General features: G+C 45.1%; 1 protein-coding gene across 1 annotated transcript in view; it reads right to left on the bottom strand.

Annotated features, from left to right (window-relative positions):
* LOC119965794 (LYR motif-containing protein 4) overlaps positions 1-25785 on the bottom strand; it is a 255891-nt gene that overhangs the window by 183275 nt on the left and 46831 nt on the right. The window contains exon 2 of the mRNA XM_038796636.1: positions 23566-23686. Within this exon, the coding sequence (XP_038652564.1) occupies positions 23566-23686 (121 nt within the window). The remainder of the gene's footprint in view (positions 1-23565; positions 23687-25785) is intronic.

The following is a 25785-nucleotide window of genomic DNA, read 5'->3' as shown; positions in this document are numbered from 1 at the left end:
GGGGTCCTTCCAAGGGCCCTTGGTTGGAGGGTGCCCAGTGAGTGTTGGTGAGAAAGCCCAAGCCGAACGAGCCGCCAAGGGCGGTGCTGGTCCGTTTGCACCGATTCGTCGACCGAGAATGTGCTGAGATGGGCTAAAAAGGAGAGGAGCAGCAGGCGGGAGAACGCAGAGATCCGGATTTATCAGGACTGGAGCGCGGAGGTGGCGAAGAAAAGGGCTGGTTTTAACAGGTCGAAGGCAGTGCTGCACAAGAGAGGAGTGAAGTTTGGCCTGTTACAGCCGGCACGCCTCTGGGTCACTTATAAAGATCGCCAGTCCTATTTTGACTCCATGGAAGAGGCCTGGGCCTTTGTCCAGGCAGAGAAGCTGGACTCGAACTAAGGATTGAGGGGGGGTTGGAGACGGATATACATTGTCTGGAGGCTCTGTTCGCCCTCGTACTTCTCGGTTGGTTTTTTCTTTTCTTGGGGCTTTTCTACTACTTATTTATGTTCCTTTCTCTCTGGTGGAAAGCTGGGGGGATGTTTTATCGGCCCGTTGGGAGGCGCGCCTTTTTATTTCCCACGCTGGCGGCGGAATGGGAGGGGTCTGTACCAGTCGGGGGGAATCGTCGTTGGGGTGGTGGGAGCAGCCGAGGTCAGCAGGAGTCGGCTGACTTACGGAAGTACGATGAGAGGGGCAACGCAGCTAGGGGGGAGGCGGTACCGGGTTGTTGCTGGAAGGGCCGAAGGGAGCAGATGGTGCTGGGGGCTGTTGAGATGGGGATCTGCCACCGTGGGGAACGGGCCATGTGGGTACTGCAGGCACGTGGTGGGCTGAGGGAGAGTTATGGCTGACCGGCGCAGAGGGAGGGGGACTAGCCCCCCCCCCCCCGATTCTGCTGGTCACATGGAATGTAAGGGGGCTGAATGGGCCGGTCTGGCGGGCTCGGGTGATTGCGCATTTGAAAGGGCTAGGAGCGGATGTGGCTATGCTCCAGGAAACGCACCTTAGGGAAGGCGGATCAGGTTAGGCTGAGAAGATGGTGGGTTGGACAAGTGTTCCATTCGGGGTTAGATGCGAGGAACAGGGGTGTGCCGATTTTGGTGGGAAATAGTTTGTCGTTTGTGGCGTCGTGTGTGGTGGCGGATAGCTGTGGCAGATACGTAATGGTGAATGGTAGACTCCAAGGGGAATGGGTGGTGCTGGTTAATGTGTACGCCCCAAATTGGGACGATGCAGGTTTCATGCGGCGCATGCTGGGCCGGATTCCAGATCTTGAGACGGGGGGGGGGGCTTGATAATGGGAGGAAATTTTAATGCAGTGCTGGACCCAGCACTGGATCGTTTTTGGTCTAGGACCGGTAAAGAGGCTGGCGGCGGCCACAGTGCTGAGGGGTCCATGGACCAGATGGGCGAGGTGGACCCTTGGAGGTTTATGAGGCCAGGGGGTAGGGAGGTCTCGTTCTTTTCCCATGTCCATAAGGCTTACTCCCAGATTGACATTTTTGTCTTCAGCAGGGCGTTGATTCCGAGGGTGGTAGGGGCGGATTATTCGGCGATAGCCATATCAGACCACGCTCCGCATTGGGTGGACCTGGAGTTGGGGGAGGGGAAGGACCAACGCCCGCTGTGGAGGTTAGAGGTGGGGCTGCTGTCGGACGAGGAGGTATGTGGGCGGGTCCGGAGGTGTATAGAGGGGTATTTGGAAACTAATGACAATGGGGAGGTGCAGGTGGTCTGGGAGGCGTTGAAGGCGGTGGTTAGGGGGGAGCTGATTTCTATTAGGGCACACAGGGAGAGGGGGTAGAAAAAGGAGAGGGAGAGGTTGGTGGAAGAAATGGTAAGGGTGGACAGGGGGTACGCGGAGTTCCCGGAAGAAGGGCTTTTGAGGAAGCGTCATAGTCTCCAAGCGAAGTTTGATATATTGACCACCCGGAAAGCAGAGGCGCAGTGGAGGAGGGTGCAAGGTGCGGTATAAGAGTACGGGGAGAAGGCAAGTCGGATGCTGGCCCACCAGCTCTGGAGCGGGAGGCGGCGAGGGAGATAGGGGGAGTTAGGGACGGAGGAGGGAGTCTGGTGCGGAGTGCAAGGGGCATTAACGGAGTGTTCAGGACCTTCTACGAGGAGTTATACCAGTCAGTGCTCCCTGGGGACGGGGGTGGGATGGACCGCTTTTTGGACAAGCTGGAGTTCCCGAGAGTAGGGGAGGAGCGGGCGGAGGGTCTGGGGGCGCCAGTCGAGCTGGAGGAACTGATCAATGCGATGGGAGTATGCAGTCAGGGAAGGCACCGGGGCCTGATGGGTTCCCGGTGGAATTTTACAAGACGTTTTCAGACCTATTCGGCCCGCTGTTAGTGAGGACCCTGAATGAGGCAAGGGAGGGGGTGCCTTGCCCCCGATGATGTCCAGGGCATTAATTTCATTGATTTTGAAGCGGGATAAGGACCCCCTCCAGTGTGGGGAGGCCGATCTCTCTCCTCAATGTAGACGCGAAGCTGATGGCCAAGATACTGTCATGGAGGGTGGAGAATGTGGTCCCGCAGGTAATTCACGAGGACCAAACGGATTTTGTGAAGGGGAGGCAGCTGAATGTCAATGTGCGGCGGCTTCTCAACGTCATAATGATGCCGGCGGTGGACGGGGAGACGGAGATAGTGGCATCGATGGATGCAGAGAAAGCTTTTGACAGGGTGGAGTGGAGCTACCTGTAGGAGGTTTGTGTTTGTTGAGGGATTTATTAGGTGGGTGAGGCTGTTGTATAATGCTCCGGTGGCGAGCGTGGTGACGAATGGGAGGAGGTCGGAGGAGTTTTGGTTGTACTGGAGGCCGATTGTGCGTTGAGAGACGACACCGGCTGTCGCTATACACGGACGATTTATTGCTGTACATTGCAGATCCGGCAGGGGGGGATGAGAATTCTGGGGGAGTTTGGAGACTTCTCTGGCTATAAGCTCAATGTGGGGAAGAGCGAGCTGTTTGTGGTGCATATGGGGGAAACCAGGAGAAAGAGATAGGGGAGCTCCCGCTGAAAAGGGCAGAGAGGAGCTTCAGATATCTGGGAGTCCAGATAGCCAGGAGCTGGGGGTCCTGCATAGGTTAAACTTCACGAGGCTGGTGGAGCAGATGGAGGAGGAGTTCAGGAGGTGGGATGTGTTGCCACTCTCCCTAGCGGGCAGGGTCCAGTCGGTTAAGGTGATGGTGCTCCCGAGGTTTCTGTTCCTCTTCCAGTGCTGACCCATCATGATCCCGAAGGCTTTCTTTAGGAGGGTTAACAGGAGTATTATGGGGTTTGTGTGGGCGCAGAAGACCCCGAGGGTGAAGAGGGTATTCTTGGAGCGAGGCAGGGAAGTGGGTGGATTGGCGCTGCCCAACCTGTGTGGGTATTACTGGGCTGCGAACGTGGCAATGTTCATAGGTGGGTGATGGAGGGGGAGGGAGCAGCATGGAAGAGGATGGAGGCGGCGTCCTGTGGGGGCACGAGCTTAGAGGCGCTGGTGACGGCCCCATTGCCGCTCCCCACGGCAAAGTACTCTACGAGTCCAGAAGTGGTGGATAGCTTCAAAATCTGAGGGCAGTGGAGGCGGCATAGGGGGGGGAAGTGAAGGGCTCAGTTTGGTCCCCGATACGGGGGAACCACCGGTTTGTACCAGGGAGGATAGATGGAGGGTTTCTGAGTAGGCACAGGGCAGGTATCAGGCGGATGGGGGACCTCTTCCTCGACGGGAAGTTTGCGACCTTAGGGGAGTTGGAGGGGAAGTGGGGTCTCCCCCCAGGGAATTCCTTTAGGTATATGCAGATTAGGGCGTTTGTTAGGCGGCAGGTGGCGGAGTTTCCGCTATTGCCGCCAAGGGGGTTCAGGATAGGGTGCTCTGCAATTTATCAGGTGATGCAGGAGGGTGAGGAGGCCTCGGGGGAAGAGCTGAGAGCGAAGTGGGAGGAGGAGTTGGGGGAGGAGATTGAGGAGGGGACGTGGGCGATGCCCTGGGGAGGGTGAATTCCTCCTCCTCTTGCGCACGGTTTAGTCTAATCCAACTAAAGGTGCTGCATGGGGCGCATATGACTGGGACCAGGCTGAGCCGGTTCTTTGGGGGAAGAGGACAGGTGTGGCAGGTGTTCGGGGAGCCCAGCGAATCATACCCACATGTTCTGGGCGTGTCTGGCGTTGGAGGGTTTCTGGAAGGGGGTGGTGGGTACCTTGCCTAAGGTGGTTGGCTCCAGGGTGGAAACGGGCTGGGGGCTCGCTATCTTTGGGCTAGCATCGGAGCCGGGAGTGCAGGAGGTGAGGGGCCGGTATTCTGGCCTTTGCATCCCTAGTAGCCCGGCGCAGGATTCTTTTACAGTGGAGGGACGCAAAGCCCCCGAGCCTGGATCAACGACATGGCTGGGTTCATTAAACTGGAGAGGGTCAAGTTTGCCCTGAGGGGGTCGGTGCAAGGGTTCTTCCGGCGGTGGCAGCCTATTCTTGATTTCCAGGCGGAGCATTAGAGGGTGGTCAACCTCAGCAGCTACAGGTTCGTTACGGGGGTTTGTTCTCATGGTTTTATGCTTATTTATTTTTCTGGTTAATTTATTGTTTGTGTATTGGAGGGTAGGGGTTACTGTTTTTTTTTGTTGTGATAAAATTTGTTGTTGAAAATTTGAATAAAAATTATTTTTAAAAAAAGGTTCATCCTAAGCAGTTCTGTGACATAGAACTCTGTGGTCTACGGACTACTTCCAGGGACACACACCGAAACAAACATCAACTGCTGCTGGAAGGTCATCAACTCGGTGAAAGATGCTCTTTGGTCTGCCCGAAACTTGCTGATCTTCCAGTGCAAAGAATTGTCCTCGACCGAGTGTTGCAGACTGGCACATTCCAAGGTCCAGGACTATGTGCTGAGGGATGCACTCAAGCTTGGGGCAGGCGTAATGGGGAAAGACCACTGTGTAAGGCCTTACCAGCAAATGTATACCAAGGGGTGGGTAACAGTGTAAAACCTCTCAGTCTGGGTCATCAACACTCCAATGTATAAAAGAAACATGACAACGTAAATATTTAAGAAAGAATTGTAACGTAAAGAGGGATATGTGTGTAATGTCATCCCAACTGAATGGAAGAAAGCCAAGGGAATGTGTAACTTTGATGGAAATGTACAGTCAAGACAATCCAAAATGTTCTGTAATGTTTATTATAGATTTTATGAATAAAGTATATTTTTTGGAAAAAAAAACGGGTCCCCACAAACTGGGACTAGACGAAACGGCACTCATTGGGGTCTCCAAGAGGATCAGAGGCTCCCACCTGCATGCCCTTTGGGCAGGGTGGTCCCTGGCACTGCTGGTACCACCTGGGAACCCTGGCAGTGCCTGGCACTGTCAAGTTGCACATGTGGCACTGCCAAGGTGACATGCTGGTATTTTTGCATGTGTGCGATCGGGCTGGGGTGGCCTGCCGTGGGTGTTGGGGGTGCGAGGGGACCTTCCCCTGTTACGTTCAGGCTGGGGGGATATAGCGGATTTTTTTTGTGGGCCTCTGAGATTGAGGCATTTAATAATGGTGTCCCCTCTCGCGCTGCAACGGGGTGTTCTGGCGAGCAGAGCTCCCCATAGTAAAAAATGAGGCTATGTGCGGCCTTGGCCACGCGTTCCCCTTTCAGACCCCTTATTCAAAGCAAGTTGCATTGAATAGCAATGTTTCTCAGCACTGCGAGTGCCGTGAAACACACAGCTAAACATGCTGCCTTAGGAACTTGGTTCCCTTTTGAGAAGATTGTGCCCGGAGTTCTCGATTATGTTCAAAGTTGGACTAGCCAGATTTTCTTTCTCAATTAATCAGCTCTTCATTTCCTGTTAAAATAAACAGTGGTCTATGCACACTCAATCAGACAAATGGTAGTTTGACAAATTTGGAGAACGATGCGTGGAACTCTCTTGTGGAGCCAGGGTGTGTGCAGTGGCAGCAGTCACAACACAACAGAAGATTCTGAAGGATTTTTCTGGATCATCATCTTAAAATCTGCCTGATCGCTGGGCTGTGGCAACTGCCTTCAAAGCACCCGTCTTCTCATTCAGACTGCTGCACCATTTCTTCATCTTTTATTTTTACAGTCACCACTGTTCCTCCTGTGACTTCCTTGCCACTTCTATGCTATCTGCTGGCCTTGACTTCGATGGGGCAGGTTCAACATCCATGACGGCCTGCTCCCTCTGACTGTTTCTGCAACTTCCCCTTCTTCCCCGAGAATGTGATATTCGCCCTATTACTTGAACATCTCTTCTTCAGGTGATGAGCGGGGATCAGCCCCTTACCCCTGGACAATCACTGCACCTACATTTCTCAAAACTCTCCATCTTTTAAAAGTTTTCTCTGTAATTCTGATTTAGGTCGATTGATCTTTCCTCCAGGAACAATTTTAATTCCATGTTGTTGGAGTAGGTTGGGGGGTTGGGTGAAATCAGGAAAGTGAAGGCCACAATCAGATCATCCATCCTATTAATCGGAGGAACAGGTTTGGTGGACTAGTCCACTCTTGCTCCTATTTCTTATGATCTTATTTCATAATGGTGCATTTTACCACTTGTTGCTCCGCACTATCTTGTCAATGCAATTTTACATCTCTTTGCTGAGTATAGATTGACTGTCCAAAATAACTTTTTCCACCTTATAACATAACCAGAGAATGGCTAAGACTCAACCAATTTTAAACCCCAGCATTTAATCATGTACATTTTGATTCAAAATCAAAACTAGTTAAGATGGAACAAAATAGTACCAGATCAAAACACCAGAGTCAAAAGAAAATTGCCCTAAAAGTTCTTATGTTTTAAATGTATGTAACGGTGCAAATTTCAGGGAAACCTAAAATCTGAAGAAATTAATTTGATGATGTTAACAAGCTTTGGGGTGTCTTCAAAATTGATAACAGTTGGTAGTTAAAGCAAGATTCAGAAAGTAAAACTTTAAGATTATGATAGTGATGCAAAAATATTGGCTCTGTTAGAAAAACATTCAACATAAAAGTGGCAACTTGACCATCTTTCAGAAGCTAAAAGGTAAAAGGCATGAGAATACATGTCTTAACAATCAACTTCTTCAATGGGAGGATATGAAAATTCAAGTTATGAGGAACAATGTGATCTCAAAACCTTCTTTAACCTGAAAATTTGAATCAGCGTGCTACGTTAAAATTTCACCCCAATGAATAATGAAATATCTGTAAAAGTACAAACAGGATGGTAATTTAATGGCACAAACCAGATTGCAACTCTTCTAGCCAAGTTGCAAGGAAGAATCAATTCCAGGAAATCTCAGAGATGCATTACTCATTGCCACTTATAAATATAAAAAAGGAGAAAATGTTGATTAGAGCAATTGCAGTAACAGCTTTCCATTCCTCGTTTCAATGATGATTCAAAAATGGAGTATCATGCATTGATTTTCAGAGAAACTGTTGCAGAGGCACAAGTGAGAAAAAAGGAAAATTGAGAGAGAAAAAAAAAAGGGAAAGATGAGAAAGAGAGGACGAAAAAAAATGAAGTATAGGGAAAGTGAATCAGCACTGCAGAGAAGAGGGAGGACAGGTCAAGGACATCAGCAAGACGTGAAAATAGAGGATGGGAACAGAGGCACCACTGTCACAGAGCTGGAGATGCTCAGAGTGATTCAATGGAGACCAGCATGAATAAATTTGAGAACCAGCACATCACCGTTTTTTCTAATTTAGCAAGAAAGGCAACTGACTTACACAAAGTTTGAGAAAAGATTCCTCTGGTGCCACGCGCTTTATAATCTGATTTTTCTCCTGTTTGCCCAGCACATACTTGCCTAATCCGCAAGTTAATTTTTAGTAGTCATCCCGGGAAGACCTTTGGAAAAATAGGGAAAAGAAAAAATGCCGAAAAATGCAAAGAAATCCAGCCATAAGAGGGCACAGTCAGATTCGGCGGGGGTGGAGCCGCCATTTCAATATGGCAGCTTGATTCTCAAGCGGTCTCTTGAGCCAGCGTTTGTTGAGGCATTGAAAAAGGTGACTGTAAACATCATCCAAGTAATAGATCAGAGACTCTGCTTGCTGACATAAAATTTGAGTGCTCATGAGGCCGAGCTGCAGAATACTAACAGGAGACTTGTTGAAATGGAGGAGAGAATCCAGAATGTCGAAAAAGTTGCTTCTTCAGCTAAAGTGCGTATTTTATCATTGGAAAACCAGCTATTTGGTAAATCAGAAACCCTGGCAGATTTTGAGAACCGAGGCTGGAGAAAGAATATTGGGTTGTCGGTCTGTCAGAAGTGGAGGGTAAGACTCCTGCTAAGTTCTTTGAGAACTGGTTGCCATGTTTTCTCAAGCTGGATGAGAGGGCTGGGTGTTTCAAATTATAAAAGGTGCACCGTATCCCGTCTTTGAGACTGAAGGACAATTAACGCCCAAGGCCTATAATTATTCGCTTCCAAAATTTAAAGACTGCCAGAGAATCCTGGAGATGGCGAGGCACATTGGGACCTGGCTCCACTGGGGGGGGGGGGGGGGGGAACCACTTCCTCTTTCCAGGACCTTTGTGTGGGAGGGATATCAAGGGACAGGCTCCATCTTTTAGAAGATTGAAGCAGAATGGATGGGATGAAACAGTGGATCAGGAGTTATGGGGAGAAAGCAGGAGAATGGGGACGAGAAACATATCATCCATGATTGAATGCCGAATAGCATAATTCTGCTCCTGTGTCTTATGGTCTTATAGCTCAACACTTAATGTTACATAGTGGAAACAATGTTTAATATTCAGCCTCAATAATCTGCAGCTTGGGCAATCATAATATTGAACAATTGCAATGATCAATTACCTAATGCATGCCACTGTCAAAGTCTCTGCGATCTCCAGTCGATGGTTTCCCTTAAAAATTGTATCATAATCTTGTTGTTGTTAGCTTGGTAGAGTATCAACAAACTGCTAAACATACAAAAATTACCGTTATTTTACTGATCACATGTTATAAAATCTACTTAACTGGGTAAAACTTGATACCACCATAAAAGCAGAATCATAGATCAAGCCAACTACCAAGGGTTGGTGGAGGAAGGAGGAGAAAACATATTAGGCATAATCATGAAAGAGGTTCAATTAAATGTGGAACATGTCAAACATAAGATGATGAAATTATGATGTTTCAAAGGACCACAAATGAGTACCTACAATGTTGCAACTAATATGGGAGAGCATTTTACCAGTATTTTTATTCAAAGAAAATTCTTGAAAATATAAAATAGAATTTAGCTATTTTAAATTTGATTTCACTTAAAATATTTGAAGGTTATGAGAGAGATCTTGACCAGCATTTTGTTACAACACTGCACATGTTCTGTGCTTTACTCTTGCATGCTTATAAACAAATTGATTTTCATTATTTCTGTTGTGTTAGGCCACTTCAAAATTCTGAAATATTTACAAGAAAACCTCTCAAATATTTCAGATTTAGATTCAAAGAAACATTACTAACAGGTTTTGCATGTGCTGCCTTGTCAAAGTGACCCAGATTGCAAGACTAACAGGCTTGACCTTTGGTCTCATCCCTCAATCACCCAGTCCATTCTTAATTTGGGCAATGCTAAAAGCACCTGCGTCTCGACAGTCCATCATTCACACCTAATTTATACTATTAAAATGTAGATCCCTTCTACAGCAAAAAGCTATTTGGGGGGTTCAACAACAGAATAATTACTCTGTATAGGTTACTGACCCATACAAGGATTTACAACCAAGGTTATGTCACACAATAGAGTTCGTCTTGTACTCAGCTCTCCAGTGGCATAATTCAGGCCACAGATCCCAAAAAAGAGAAGAATATATTTGGATAACTTATCACATAAAAGAAGTGTGTTTTATTTTTTGTCATTATATTCCATTATTATATTTTTCAACTTTAAATATGGGGAACGAAGATACTTAATGTCCAAATTTTACATTTGCAACCGATATATTTGGTGGGGGGGGGGGGGGGGGGGGGGGGGGGGGTGACTTACAATAGTTTTTCCAGCTGAAATAAATGTGGTTTAAACTTCACTCTTCTCCCACAACTGTTGATTTAAGAATAGGATGACAACCAAGAAAGCTTTCTCTTTCTTAGTTTGTACAGCAGCAAAATAATATATTGTCTCACAAAACGACAATGTTTAAAGTACAACGGATTCTGCTACTGTAAAATATTCTTCTAATTTCTTTGTCAAAGGACTTATATTAGGTTATATAGTTATGCTTGTTGAGATGTGATGAAAGCTGGTTACTATAGAGTATATAAGCTGCAGAGTTTTTTCCAGATCCAAACCACACATCTCAGTACAGCAATGGCAACGTACTGTGAGTAAACCGAGAAGTCAGAAGAAAATGAAAGACACATACCTTTCATTAGAAGGTACATACCTTCAACGAAAATGGAATTTTAATGTTCAACTCAATAAGTTAAAGCCTCAACTGGAGTATTTTGTCTCATTCTGGGTAACATACTTTAGGAAGGATATGAAAATAGGGAGTGTAGAAAAGATTCACGAATTTGGTTCCAAACATGAGGAACTTTAGCTCAGTGGATAGATTGGAAAAGCTGAGGCTGTTTTCCTGGAGAAGAGAAGATTAAGAGGAGATTTAATAGAGATTTTCAAAATCATAAAGGATCTGGATAGAGTAGATAGGAAGAAACTATTACTGTTGGCAGAAGGGTCAAGAACTAGAGGACATTGATCTAAGGTGACTGACAAAAGAAGCAATCGGCATGAGGAAAGAAATTTACCGTGTAGTTAGGATTTGGAATGCTTTGCCTGAGAGTGTGGTTTAGCTCACTCGGCTAAATCGCTGGATTTTAAAGCAGGCCAGCAGCACGGTTCGATTCCCGTACCAGCCTCCCCGGACAGGCGCCGGAATGTGTCGACTAGGGGCTTTTCACAGTAACTTCGTTGAAGCCTACTCGTGACAATAAGCGATTTTCATTTCATTTACGCCTTCAAAAGAGAATTAGATAATTACCTGAAGCATAAGGATTTGCAGGGCTACGGGGGAAAAGGACAGTTGAGTGGGACTAGGGGAGTAGCACTTCCAAGCGACCCAGTGTGGATACGAGAAATAGTCTTCTATATTGTAATCATAGGTTGGATTTATGATTTTCCATGGGATGAGGGAGACAGAACGGTGAGTGATCAGCTCGCTCCTGCCATCTTAGCATGGTGAATCAAGTATTGGACGGCCAATTCGCAGCTGCCTGGCAGGAAGGCGGCCAACTAGCAATGCAAAGGAGGTCTCTGCTTCCAAGAGGGGTAATGCCGTCAACAGGAAGACACTTAACACTATAAATTTTAAGGTCGCTGACCTCTCAGCCTCTTCTTAACTTCTCATATCTGTCTCGAAGCAGCGTCTAAATATAGATGCTGTCACCAGCAGACTTTGCTGCTACATGCAGCCATGATCCCCATGGCAGGCTTTGTCTTCTGCCCTTGTGCCACTTCCTCATACCGGTCATAAAGCACCCCAAAACCTTTTCTGTCTAACATCTGAAAAATACAGTTCAATATAGCTCAATAGGCTTGTTAATTGTTCTTCCAAAATGGCAGACAGTCTTCCAATTTCCATGCCAATTCACATTCCAGAATTTCTGAGACTTGTGTGATGACATTATATTGCCAACCCAATGTAATCTAGCCATATATTATGTTGTGCATGCAGGTGTGGGGGAGGCCCGTAAACCCCACCCTCATGATTGTACAAATACATTTTGGTGTATTCTTGGTATCGAACTTGTCCAGACCAAATGTGATAATGTTCATCGATTAGCTTGACATCAAGATCATTTATGAACATTTTGTCATTGCATATTTGTTGATCAGTATGTTTATTTCCTTTGCTCCATCCAAACTGATTTTATATTTTGATGCTCCGATCAAAGATTCTCTCTCACTAGTGTATCGATCTCGTCACTCATTAACAGTGCTAACCCATCTGACAAATATCCTTCAATATTTGGTTCCCATCCTTGGGTCACTCTGTAACCATGTCTCTGTAATGGCAACTAAATCATACTGATAGTGCCTTCCAATCATATACCTTTTTGCAAATGTTGTTTGCAGTCAGATAGAGTGCCCTTAACTTTGTCTTTCTAACTTTATTTCATATTCTTTTCTAACCCTAACCCTAACCCCCCCCAGGAATGCACTGCTGTTGGTCTATAACATCCTTGACCCCGGAACCAGGGAAGAAGCTCACCACCATGGAGACACGTCTACCGCTGCAGAAACATCCGTCTGTTCCCCTAATTAATTTTTTTAAATAATAAATTTAGAGTACTCAATTTTCTTTTTCCAATTTAAGGGCAATTTAACGTGGCCAGTCCACCTAACCTGCACATCTTTGGGTAGTGGGGGTGAAACCCACGCAAACACGGGGAGAATGTGAAAACTCCACACGGACAGTGACCCAGGGCCAGGATTCGAGCCCGGGTCCTCAGCACCGCAGTCTTTTTCTCCATCTGAAGTGGATAACGTCACATTCAGCCACATTATATTGCATCTGCCATGTGTTTGCCCATTCATTTAACTTGTCTAAATCACCTTGAAGCCTCTTAACGTCCTCTTCACCACTCAGATTCCCACCATGTTTTGTCTTGTCAGCAAATTAGAAATATAGAACATAGAACAGTACAGCACAGAACAGGCCCTTCTGCCCTCGATGTTGTGCCGAGCAATGATCACCCTACTCAAACCCACGTATCCACCCTATACCCATAACCCAACAACTCCCCCCCCTTAACCTTACTTTTATTAGGACACTACGGGCAATTTAGCATGGCCAATCCACCTAACCCGCACATCTTTGGACTGTGGGAGGAAACCGGAGCACCCGGAGGAAACCCACGCACACACGGGGAGGACGTGCAGACTCCGCACAGACAGTGACCCAGCCGGGAACCGAACCTGGGACCCTGGAGCTGTGAAGCATTTATGCTAACCACCATGCTACCGTGCTGCCCTAATATAGTTTTGGTTCCCTCATCAAATCATTGATGTAGATCGTGAATAGTTGGGGCCCCAAGCACTGACCCTGTAGAATCCCAATAATTACAGCCTGCCACTTTGAAAAAGACCCATTTATCCTTACTCTGTTTCCTGTCTGCTAACCAATTCCTAATCAATGCCACCATATTACCCCAATCACCTTCACTTTAATTTTATACATTAACCTCTTATGTGGGACTTTATCAAAAGCTTTCTAAAAATCCAAATACACCACACACACTGGTTCACCCTTATCGATTCTACTGGTTACGTCCTCAAAAAACTCCAGTTGGATTGTCAAACATGATTTTCCTTTCATAAATCCATGTTGACTTTGTCTAATCCTGTTGATACTTTCTAAGGGTGACACGGTAGAACTGTTGCTTCACAGCTCCAGGGTCCCAGGTCCAATTCCCGGCTTGAGTCACTGTCTGTGCGGAGTCTGCATATTCTCCCTGTGTCTGAGTGGGATTCCCCCAGGTGCTCCGGTTTCCTCCCACAAGTCCAGAAAGATGTGCTGTTACGTGAATTGGACATTCTGAATTCTCCCTCAGTGTACCCGAACAGGCGCCGGAATGTGGCGCCTTGGGTTTTTTCACAGTAACTTCATTGCAGTGTTAATGTAAGCCTACCTGTGACAATAAAGATTATTTAAAAAATGCCCTGTTATTACATCCTTGATAATAGACTCTAGTATGTTTCCTACCACTGATGTTAGGCTCACCGGTCTGTAATTCACTGTTTTTCTCCCTTACTCTTTTATTAAATAGCAGGGCTACATTTGCCACCCTCCAATCTGCTGGGGCTGTTCCAGAAACTACAGAATTTTGGAAGATGACAAATCACACATCCATTATTTCCATGGCCAGCCCTTTTAGTATCCTGGGATGTTGCGGCTTTCAGTCTCATTAATTTCTCAAGCACTATTTTTTAGTAATACTAATTTCATTCAATTCTCCTCTCACTAGACCCTTCATTCTTTAACATTTCTGGGAAGTTATTTGTGTCTTCCCTTTGTAAAGACAGAAATAAATGTGTTTTTTCTTTATAGTATGAAAAATATATTTCATGGAGTTCCGATATTCCCTGCGCTGCTGCTGAGATTTTCTGACAATGTTTATCACTAATGCGTCAATATTTGAGCACTCACTCAACTTAACTTAGGGTCACTTGTCAAAAATATTCGCAAGCCCAGGATGCAAGAAAGTATTTAACCTTGTGTGGCGAAATGCTCATCCTTGACTGTTGTACAGGAGAAGACACAAAGATCACTATTGTTTGTCATTTTATCCAATTCTAATGTAACACAGAAATGACAAAACTTTCTGGCTTGAAAGTATAATTACACAACACAGAATATTACCAGTGATTTTGAGGCTAGTACAGTCTATTTCTAACACCACTGTCTAAAACAATTTCTTACATTACTATCACCAGCAATAGGTTAGGTCCACATCATCAATGAAAAAGTCAAAATTGTAGCCTGAAAACCTCCAATGCCATTAAATAAATAAAACCAGATGAGGAAATAATTGGATCATCTAGGAATATTGAACAAAACTTTTAAGTGTTTCAAGGATCTCTGCCATTCTGCACAACACCCTGCCCGACTGAGCCCAGAGAAAACCTCAAGTCCAGAAGCCTTATGAGACACACTGGAAATTTTTGAATGTTATGACTAATAAATATAATCAAAACAATGCCAGGCTCAGGAAGACACTGGCCATATGCGAATCGCATCAGCTAATTATCTGTCACAGTCTGGGTGAAAGGACCTTCCAAGATGCAGACGTTGTGTACTTTTTAGTAGCCATTCTTTGCAACAAAGGTGTGGGGATAGGAGGTGATTTTTAATTAAAAAAGTAACATTAACTTCAGTTTACATTTTAGACGTTTGTGTAAAACTCACTGAATAAAATTGGATAAAAGTGACAATCCTGCAATTATAAAGTGACGGGCCCCAACGGAGTCCCTGAGCGAGCACTCAGCCTGCGCAGACCAGCTGGCGAGTGTATTCGCAGATATCTTCAACACCTCACTCCTCCTCTCCGAGATCTCCACCTCCTTCAAGAAGACCACCATTACCAAAGAAGAACAATGTAGTCTGCCTCAACGACTACCAACCGGTGGCCCCGACGACTGTTATCATGAAATGCTTCGAGCGGCTAGTCATGCGACAGATAAATGCCAGCCTCCCAGACGGTCTCAAACCATTGCAGTTTGCCTACCATCACAACCGGTCCACAGCAGATGCTATCTCCCTGGCTCTACGATCAACACTCAGACACCTCGACAACAAGGATACCTTTGAAACTGCTGTTCATAGACTACAGCACCAACTTCAACACCATTATCCCGACAAGACTTATAACCAAACTCTGCAATCTTGGACTGTTTGGCAAGATTTAACTCCAACTCAATCTATAATCACCAACAGTCTGTCCTGGTCCACTCACATTGATGCAACAGTCCTAGTTTCTTGCAACAGTCAAGAAAGCCCAACAACTTCCTGTGGAAGCTAAAGAAATTTGGCATGTCTGCATCGACTCTCACAAACGTTTACATATGTGCCATAGAGAGCATCCTATCCGGCTGCATCACAACTTGGTATGGCAACTGCTCGATCCAAGATCGCAAGAAACTGCAGAGTGTGGTGAACTCAGCCCAATGCATCACACAATTTTACCACCATCACATTGATTCTGTCTACACCTCCCGCTGCCTCAGGAAAGCAGACAGCATTATCAGAGACCCTTCCCACCCATGCTTTGCCTTCTTCCAGACCCTTCCATCAGGCAGAAGATACAGAAGTCTGAAGACCCGTACATCTAGGCATAGGAACAGCTTCTTCCCCACAGCTACTAGACTCCTCGACGATTCTCCCTCAGACTGATCTGTTACCTGTAAGAACACTATTTACAACGCCCTGTTCTGCTCTTGCTCATGTATTTGCTTTGTTTGGACCTTGTTCCCCGCTATAACCAATCACTACTTGTTGATGGACCATTTGTCAATGTATTCTGCCGATTATTTTTTTTGTCTACTACGTACGTACTTGGCCGCAGAAAAATACTTTTCACTGTACTTCGGTACAGGTGACAATAAATTAAATCAAATCAATCAATTAGGGATATTTACTTTACGAGAGCTGATTCTCAATGGGGAAATTTCATTGCACTTATGGGCAGGATTTACCGTCCACCCCCCCACGTTTGCGGCCGCCAGCAGGATTTACTGACCCCGCCATTGTCAACGGTGTTTTCCGGTGTCTGCACTCCTTGTCACTAGAAACCCCGTGCGCGGCATGAGACCAGAATATCCTGCCGGCGTAAACAGCTGATAGATCGCCCCCTATGTTGCCCTTGTGTAACCTGGCCTAACTTCATGCAGCAGTTAATATATCACTCCTAATGCTGATTCTTTCAGGGGAGCAGTGGGTAATGTTGAAGAAATTGGCTGAACAAAGGAACGGGAAATGATGGTGAACAATTCACTGTAAATTATTTATCAGGTTCAGAAGTGCCATTAAAAGATATCAATTCTGAGCCATGGTGCAGCATTTCTTTTTGCCAAATTATGCGAGGATAATGCTATTGTAGGCCCTTATTCTGTACCATTTAAGCAATTTAAAAAAAAAAGTAAGTTTATCAAGGTTTTTCATTTTGACATACAATGCAACAAATTCACAAGGATGATACAGCACAGCAAGAAAAAAAAAATGAGGGTCAGCACACATGAAGAAAGAGGGGGCAAGAAGAACAGCAGTATAATTAGCTTGATCCAATCATTCAACTTAACTTGATGCCTCTGTACGACTAGAGAACAAGGGAGAAACAGGGTTAGGCCAGGCAAATGATGCACACCTTCACACGCAGTGATTGCTTGTAATTGCCAGGAGTGTACAGGATAAATATTTATGTCATGTTTAGCGGACACCAATAAATGTTTATATTCACAGTAACTTCATTGCAGTGTTAATGTAAGCTTACTTGTGACATTAATAAAGATTATTATCTCCCGCAACTCCAGCAGCACCAATGACACACCTCAACCGTCTCTCCTCAGACATCAGACCCATCTGCATCCAAGCAGGAACCAATCATGGATTCTGTATACCCACCCTTAAAAAAAGAAACATACAACAAAAATATGCAAGAACCCCAGTTCTTAAAGGGTGTTCCAGATATATGTATCATACAACACAGCAGCATGGTAGCATTGTGGATAGCACAATCGCTTCACAGCTCCAGGGTCCCAGGTTCGATTCTGGCTTGGGTCACTGTCTGTGCGGAGTCTGCACATCCTCCCCGTGTGTGCGTGGGTTTCCTCCCACAGTCCAAAGATGTGCAGGTTAGGTGGATTGGCCATGATAAATTGCCCTTAGTGTCCAAAAATTGCCCTTAGTGTTGGGTGGGGTTACTGGGTTATGGGGATAGGGTGGTGGTGTTAAACTTGGGTAGGGTGCTCTTTCCAGGAGCCAGTGCAGACTCGATGGGCCGAATGGCCTCCTTCTGCACTGCAAATTCTATGTATAACCCAGTCTCAGGCCCAGTACAGAACCAACGTCATTCTATACTTTTTATATCAAGAGGACCAGCAACAACATGTTCAAATTATGATCAATGTTGTCATCACCTCCTAAGAAAAACAGAATGGAAGGGGAACTTGGAACTATCAAGAGGGGATCACAGGATAACAAAGGGTCAGGACCCCACCATGGGTCCGTATTCCCCCGGCACATCACCTAGTAATGAAGAAGAGAACAAGCTGCTGATTTAAACAAGAAACTTCCCGACCATTGGGAGGGGTCGCAGCAACAGGATATCAACCAAAGTACTCAGCTCAACCCCAGGCCCCTGTGCACAGAAGAGGCAAAATCCAGCTTCTCAGGATATCCCTAATAAATGCCCACCACATTCTGACACGCAGGAATGAGTACCCCCCAGGGCCTCAAGCACATCCCAAAGCCTACATCCCAGCTAATCCTGCACCTCACCACCAGGGCAGTGCACCACCCCCATTTATACGGAAAAAAAATTACTCCAGCACCAGCTGGGGAGATTCCATTGCCGAAGAGAAGAATTGTGAAGGTACTCCCGCTCCCATAGACCACCAGACCAGAATTTATAACAGCACACTGCTCACCCAGATGAAGAAGAAGAAGAAAAGAACTACTAAGGGAAGAACACCCAAGCTGACCAAGCAGGGAATAATAGCCACCACCCCGCACTGCACGCCATCACAAAGAAGGTAGTAAGGAAAATTACAGTGCTGCCTCAACAGAGACACAAATACTACTTCCACATGAAAATTTTAACACAACGAGGAGGACACTCAGGAAACCACCATTTAAGACCACTTGGAGGAGGGCACTTAACTACCCCCATCAAACCTACCCCCTCACAGGAGAAGAGTTCCAACAATGTAGAGGCATGGCAAACACTCTTACCTTCAACAAATCAGTAAAGGATTGACAAAAACAACCTCAAATGCTTGGCCACTCAATTCCTCCTATTTCAATAGCTCTCAAGAGAAAGATGCAAAACAAACCTCTCCAACCTCAAGGAAAAGTCAGAAAGAACCAAGTACTCCCCAGGATCTGCCGAAGCCATCAAAGGAAACAAGCACGGATTCTTTAATTCAAATTAACAAAAGAAAAAGAACCTGATTCAGTTAGCTCTAACAGGGGGGGGGGTGGGGGTTATCCCCAATCTCAGCGAAGACTTACCTAACCCCACCACCCAATTCCACACCAACCATCCACCCATCACCCTGTCGTGGATACACTCTTCTTCATTATAAACAAGATAAGAGCTGTCCAAAAAGCACGCCCTTTCCATAAGCACAAGGATTACAGCACATAGTTAAAAAAAGGAGCTAAACTGTGCACAGACCACAATTCACATAATCGGCTCAATATGACTTTTCCTAGAACAAGATAATAGGTGACTGTCACCCTCGTGCTCACACCTCGCAGAAAAAAGACAACAACAAATAATCAACAACATAATCACAAGGGAGTAACGTCCAGGATTATGAAGAATTGCAATATAATAACACCATCTATGCTGCCTGAAAAGGTCAAAGCCGTGACATGATCATCGAATATGCCTCAGGATTTCTTGAGGTAACCAACGAACGTTGCCAGGAAAACATGGGAAAATGTTCCTCTCCCATGCACTGCTCAAACGATCCATAGCCTTGGCCCCAGTCGGGAGGGGGCTGGACACGATTGGCCACCTCGAATCCCCCACAACTAGCATTGAGAACAGGATAATATAAGCTACTGGTCCGGGGCCCAAACAACTCAGGCGTCAATGGGACACACTGTGCTCCATTGAACCTGATACGTTCAGCCTGCAGATCATGATTATTAAAGCATGGCAGCCAATTTTCAAACTCAATTGGAACTCACCTCCCACTTCTCACCAGGGACTGGGCTCATAGGCACTCCTTGTCTGGCCCCTCCTGAATCCGCCAGGATAGATGACACACCATGCAGTAGGATCTCAACGAATCAAAGGTGGCCCTTACCAGGGAAATGCTCTATCGAATATATCTGTCCTGCACCTCCACCGTTCTTCCAAGGATACCTGGATACCTTGCAGTTCCTCAAAGTGAGCTCCGAGGTCTTGCACCACAGAACTGAGGTCTTCATTTTGAATATCATTCTCAATGGTGGCCATCGGCCGGATGCATGCAGCACCGCCAGGGCATTGGTCCGGTCACCAGTAACAATGCCACTGCAAACTAGGCCCCAACTCCAGCCAACTCCGATCACCATGGTCAAACAAAGATTCTCTATGATCAAACTTGGCACTTTATCACAAAACTCCAATCTCCAGGGACATAGTGCAAAGTGCAAGACATATATTCCAAAATAAGTGCAAGACATATATTTCAAAATAAAAAGACAATTATGAAATGTGCACCAGGATAAAATAAAGGATTAAAAGACGAGCAAATCCAGAGCTCACAAAAACGTAGCCGCTCCAGCGTTCACATCATGTGAACCTCCCCCATTTAATTAACTTAGCATACAATACAGCTATTCCCTTTACACTCCTAATGTATTCCTAAAAATGGCATGCTAAACGAAAATCAATCTGCCCCAAGAAAACATGTAATACGGGTGGACTACACTCCTGACCTGTAATTTTTATATTTAATACCTATTGGCTGCCTGGCCCATAACTCCCAACCCTCCTGCTCCTTCTTCCTTGTCACTTCTTTTTTCTGAACCCTCTCTTTGAGCGAAGATCTGGGAGAAGAGTGGTAAGAGGCAGAAAGGAGCAAAGGAGGACGACAGGCTCTGAGTTGGTGGGAGGGTGGTGTAAACAGAAAGTGGAAGGGCCAGGGAGGGCAGTGGTGAGTAGAAGGATCAGTGAGCAGGAGAGGCGATGAATAGGAGCTGGCGGCAAGCAGGAGGAAGGAGGAGGGGTGGGACAGGAGCCACGAGTAGGAGAGGGACGTAGTGGATATTGTTTTTTAAAAAAGGCGGAGCACGCTCAGTAACTGCATTAACAAAAAAATGGAAGCAACTTTTGGATATCAGCATTTAATTGCCTATGTACATACTCCAGCCACTTTTTTGGGCCCTGGGCGTTTCTCACCGGTTTAGAACACAATTAGAATTTTTTTTCAGCACTGGGAAGCTGAACTCCCAAGATCAGGCCATTTTGAAAGGGTGGCCCGATCTCCAAGCCAAGTGAGCTTGTGCATCCCTCACACTCCCCATTCATGGTTAATATCACCCCCCCCCCTCCCCCACACACACACACATGGGAACAACCATCCCCCCCCCCCAAGTGAGGACACTATTTTGGGGTCCCTGGGGTCCCCTCCAGGAACCCCACTCGTCACCCCAACTTCTCAGAGGCCCCTAGTTACCAACCACCTGTTAAATCTCCCTTTCCAACCTCCTTTACTGGGCCTGACACTTGGTACTGCCACCCGGGCACCCTTGCACTCAACCCTGGTACCAGGGGCTACTTCTGCCAGCTTGGCAGTGCCACCAGCATACCTTGGCAATGTCAGGGTGGCAGTGCCATGGTGCCCAGGTTTCATGGGAGGGCCAGGAAGCTGCCCGGCACTGGCCTAACCACCCAGGGGTCTCCGGTACCCTGGGAGACCACCCCTCCCGGGTGCCGTTCGGCATGCCCCATGTTGGGGATGCTGGTAGATCCCGGCTAAGCTTGCCAAAGTTGGTTTAAAACCTTACTTTGGTGAGTGCCACTTGACCATGCCCCTTTTGGGCATGGTTCAGATTCCGACTCCTCGCGGGATTTGGGTCGATCCCGTGAGGCCTCTCATCCACTGGCCTCACCGCGCTCGATTGAGAGCACAATGCAGCCGGTAGAACATGCCCAGAGTCTTAAATGCACATTGCATAGAACATGTACTTACATTTGATTAGTTATACCAGTGTACATTAAGATTACGACAGTCATTGGCGCATCACTAAATGGTGTTCGTCCAATTGACCATTGTTAAGATCCATTAAAATGGGTGGAAATGTACGAACTATTTTTAGAAACAAAACAAAAATTGATCTATGCAAAGCAGGCCTTAACTAGTTCTGAACAAGTAGTAGAGTTTACAAATGCAGTAGTTATCGCTACACATTTCATTTATTGCCTTTTGACAGACATGGACTCTGTCTTCTATCATACAACTTGAGAAAAGGATAACTGACAATCTGTGGTGTTAAATCTATTTACTCCACATGAAGTGTACAGCCAGGAGAAATGGGTCTATATAGTCAAAACTGTCTTGACAGAATAGTAACTATTTGAACAATCCCTATTTGTATCTGACTGATTTAAAACAATCTTTGCTGAGGCTCACAAGGAGCCATTGTCAGTGAGTTCTAGGTCAGTTTAAGATGAGACTAGATAGAAATGCAGGCTAGTACTGTCAATAATAGACCTTACTTGTGCCTTTGTCACCTCCTGACTTGACTGCTCCAATGCTCTCCAAGCCAGCCGGATACCAGTGTTAGTGAAGAAAAGGGCAATTTTCCCTCATGTTTGAAATACTAATTCACTTTCTCCCCTTAACTACATTCTGACTGAGGTTAGTTGAACCTCTATCAATGGTTCTCTGTGACTGGCTGTTGAATGAAAAAGAGAACAGATGACTCATTTCTCCAATTTTCCTCTTGAAAATGCTGAAATGCTTGACGACATGTTCGCTTTAAAACCATAATAAAAAATATTCATGTCATCTTGATATCAGCAGATTATAACACTTCAGATTTCAATAAATGCAAGCTTCTGGTGATTGGATTAAAAGGCGGCAGTTTCAAAGCAGAAAAAATCATGATAGACATCAATCATTTGACCCAACTTGACTCATTTATAATTATGTCTCTAGTTATGGAATCTAACGGTTTCTCAAGTCTCCAACCTTCTGACTTTACTATTCTACCTCGATGTGCCGTTCTTGGATAAATATACCTTGTGTTAAGAACCTCCTGACATTATCCCAAAATTTGTCTTTTTCTAGTTTCAACTTTCCTTGCCCAACTGCCAGTTTAATTTGAACTAGTGTCCCCAATTTTACCTTTGTTATACCATTTGCTACTAATATACTGCGAGAAGATAATCTTTCTCCGCAACATGTAGTAAGTCAAAACTAAGTGGGCAAGATTGTCCGGTCCCCCAGCCACATGTTTCACGGCGGCACATCATTCGCTGGTGGTGGGATTCTATCTTTCTGCCGTTTGTCAATGGATTTCTCATTGTAACCACCCTATGCCACTGCGAAACCCACTGGTGGAGGTGCGTTGCCAGCTGGAAAAGCAAATCACAATGACCGGAGAATTTCAGCCAGTATCTGTGCAATTCAAATCTCATAATTCACCCCATGAATCTATAAGTGATGGCATTTGTCAGCAACAAAGCAAAATGCAATTCCACTTGTGTGAATTGCATACGAGTCGCTCGAGTTTTCTCTTACAGTTTTTATCCTGTAAACTTAAGCGCTTGCTCAGGTTATTGCATTACAGCACTACAATTGTATTGATTAGTTTAATATTGAAAAACATTTTTTAATTTAAAAATGTTGGCAGCTTAACAACATTGATCATGCATTTTCCCCACCTCCTCACACCTAAATAGACTTGTAAATTCAAAAGTGAATTTCATCAGAATAGGACAATCGACTGTCGAATAATTCTATAATTTAAATTTGTAAAAACAGAAAAGATCACACAATTAAGAAACATTAAGAAAAACAACTGGGCGGGATCTCCACCCCGCCACGCCACATTTCTGCTCCGACCCGCCGGCGGGATTCTCCGTTATGCCGGCCAGTCAATGGGGTTTCTCATTGTGGGGCAGGCCCATGCCGTCGGGAAACCCCCAGGCGCCGGCAAAACGGAGAATCACGCCAGCGGCGAATCCTGCCCAGTCTCTTTGGGTAAATCTTTCAACTAATTGCCATTGAATGTCGAATTTTTTCAGTTCCCAGAGTGAAATTGCTGTCTTACATTCAAATAAAACTTGGACAGCTTTAGATAAATCATTTAAATTAGCTGTTATCTGAAAACTTGGTTCCAAAGGTGCCTTACCTGTCGTTGAATAACTTCCCTGTTGACTTTAGCCTTTTCTATTAGCTGTTGGATAACTTCAGGATTTGTCACATTTTTGTTTTCTTGAAAAGCATCTCTAATTCTCCGGAATGCAAAGGTCCTTCACGATAAAAAGCAGAGTGAAGAGTTATTTTTAACACTTCCATTGATTTTGCATTTAAGGTCCTGCAGGGCAATGCATTTCACATTCTCACAGTACTTGTGTAAAAATATTTTGGGGGGGGTTTATTTTAACTGACCCAATTCAGAAGTTAAAATCGGGACGTCTTGTTCTGGATTTCCAAACAGGACAGAAGAATCCCTTACAGGACAGAAGAATTACTTGTAATCTATGTCATTAGTTCCCTTTATTATGTTAAACAACTACAATCAGCTCACCCTTTATTTCTTTATCTCCAAATAATAGACATGGCTAGACTAAGGCTGGGAAAACTAGTCATCCTGTAACTCTTAGATGTGCATTCGTATGAATATTATCGGAAAAAAACAACATGAATAGCCTATCGGTACTTGAAGACTAAGCACATACGTTTAAAGACAAGCTACACAAATATAGCTGGCACCTGTGAATCAGCACTCCAACAGTGACTAATTATTTTCAGGGATGAAAACTGGAAGGATTTCAGCAATATTTAAAAATATGTATGTTTGCTGGATCCATATCGATAGGTTTTAGCATAGCCAAAAATTGTGTACTTTTATATAATCTGAAAACAAACTGTCATGTGAATGTCCTTACGCTATGACATACCAGTTGATCATCATTCAACATAATGGACACTTGCAACATTATCATGCTACAGAGAATGTACAACGCAGAGACAGACCATATGGCACAATTGGTTGAAGCATGGCTCCAACCATGACTCCTTTCATTCCTCTCCATCTAACCCTATCCTTCATATCCTACAATTCCTTTCTCAACAACGCATATTCTAGCTTCTCCTAAATGCCTCAACAATTTGTGGTAGTGAGTTCCACATTCTAAATTCCCTTCCTGAATAAATAATTTTCTTCCAAGTTCTTACTGGAATTTGGATTTTTTATTGTCATGTGTACCGAGGTATAGTGAAAAGTATTTTTCTGCGAGCAGTTCAATCAGATCATTAAGTACATGAAAATAAAAGAAAAAGAAAATACATAATAGGGCAATAGAAGGTACACAATGTAAATAAGTAGACATTGCATCGGGTGAAGCACACAGGAGTGTAGTATTAATCAGGTCAGTCCATAAGAGCGTCGTTTAGGAGTCTGGTGACAGTGGGGAAGAAGCTGTTTTTGAATCTGTTTGTGTGGGTTCTCAGACTTTTGTATCTCCTGGCCGATGGAAGAAGCTGGAAGAGTGAGTAAGCCAGGTTGGGCTGGGGTCTTTGATTATGCTGCCCGCTTCCCCCAGGTGTAGATGAAGTCAATGGATGGGAGGCCGGTTTGTGTGATGGATTGTGCTGTGTTCACGACTCTCTGAAGTTTCTTGCGATCTTGGGCCGAGCAGTTGCCATACCACGCTGTGATGCAGTCAGATAGGATTCTTTCTATGGTGCATCTGTAAAAGTTGGTAAGAGTTAATGTGGACATGCCGAATTTCCTTAGGTTCCTGAGGAAGTATAGGCGCTGTTGTGCTTTCTTGGTGGTAGCGTCGACGTGGGTGAACTTGGACAGATTTTTGATGATGTGCACCCCGAGGAATTTGTTAGTGACCATCTGGTTAGTGACCATCTTACAGTTATGACCTCTGGTTGCTGACTGCTCTACTGGTTACCAACTTCTCTACATGTAGAAACATCTCTTCTATGGCTTTGTGTCGAAGTCCTTTATAATTAAAAAATATGTAATGATAAATCGGTATCAGATTCAGTTATCCAGCTACTTTAAACATACTCAGCCTTTCAAACAATTTGAAATCCTACATATGAACAACATGCCATGACATTTGACTAATAACAATTATCTGTTGGAGGGAGGGGTAACTGGTTGCCCTGGGCTGGGCCTTCAATCATTATATCTCTGAATGCAATGAGAGAAATTGACTTGATAATGGGGCTGAAGGGGGCTTCCACTTCAACTTCCAGTTCCCCTAACCATTCGGAGAGAGTGCAGTATTACCAGTGAACACAGAGACCTCTATAGCCATTCATTCAATCTCTGAAATTTTGCAAAGGATGCAGCAGTACAATAATTTATCATACAGTAACTAATAAC

This window comes from Scyliorhinus canicula, chromosome 5 (assembly GCF_902713615.1).
Source record: "Scyliorhinus canicula chromosome 5, sScyCan1.1, whole genome shotgun sequence".
NCBI lineage: Eukaryota > Metazoa > Chordata > Chondrichthyes > Carcharhiniformes > Scyliorhinidae > Scyliorhinus > Scyliorhinus canicula.
This window is presented reverse-complemented; position numbering and strand designations above follow the sequence as displayed.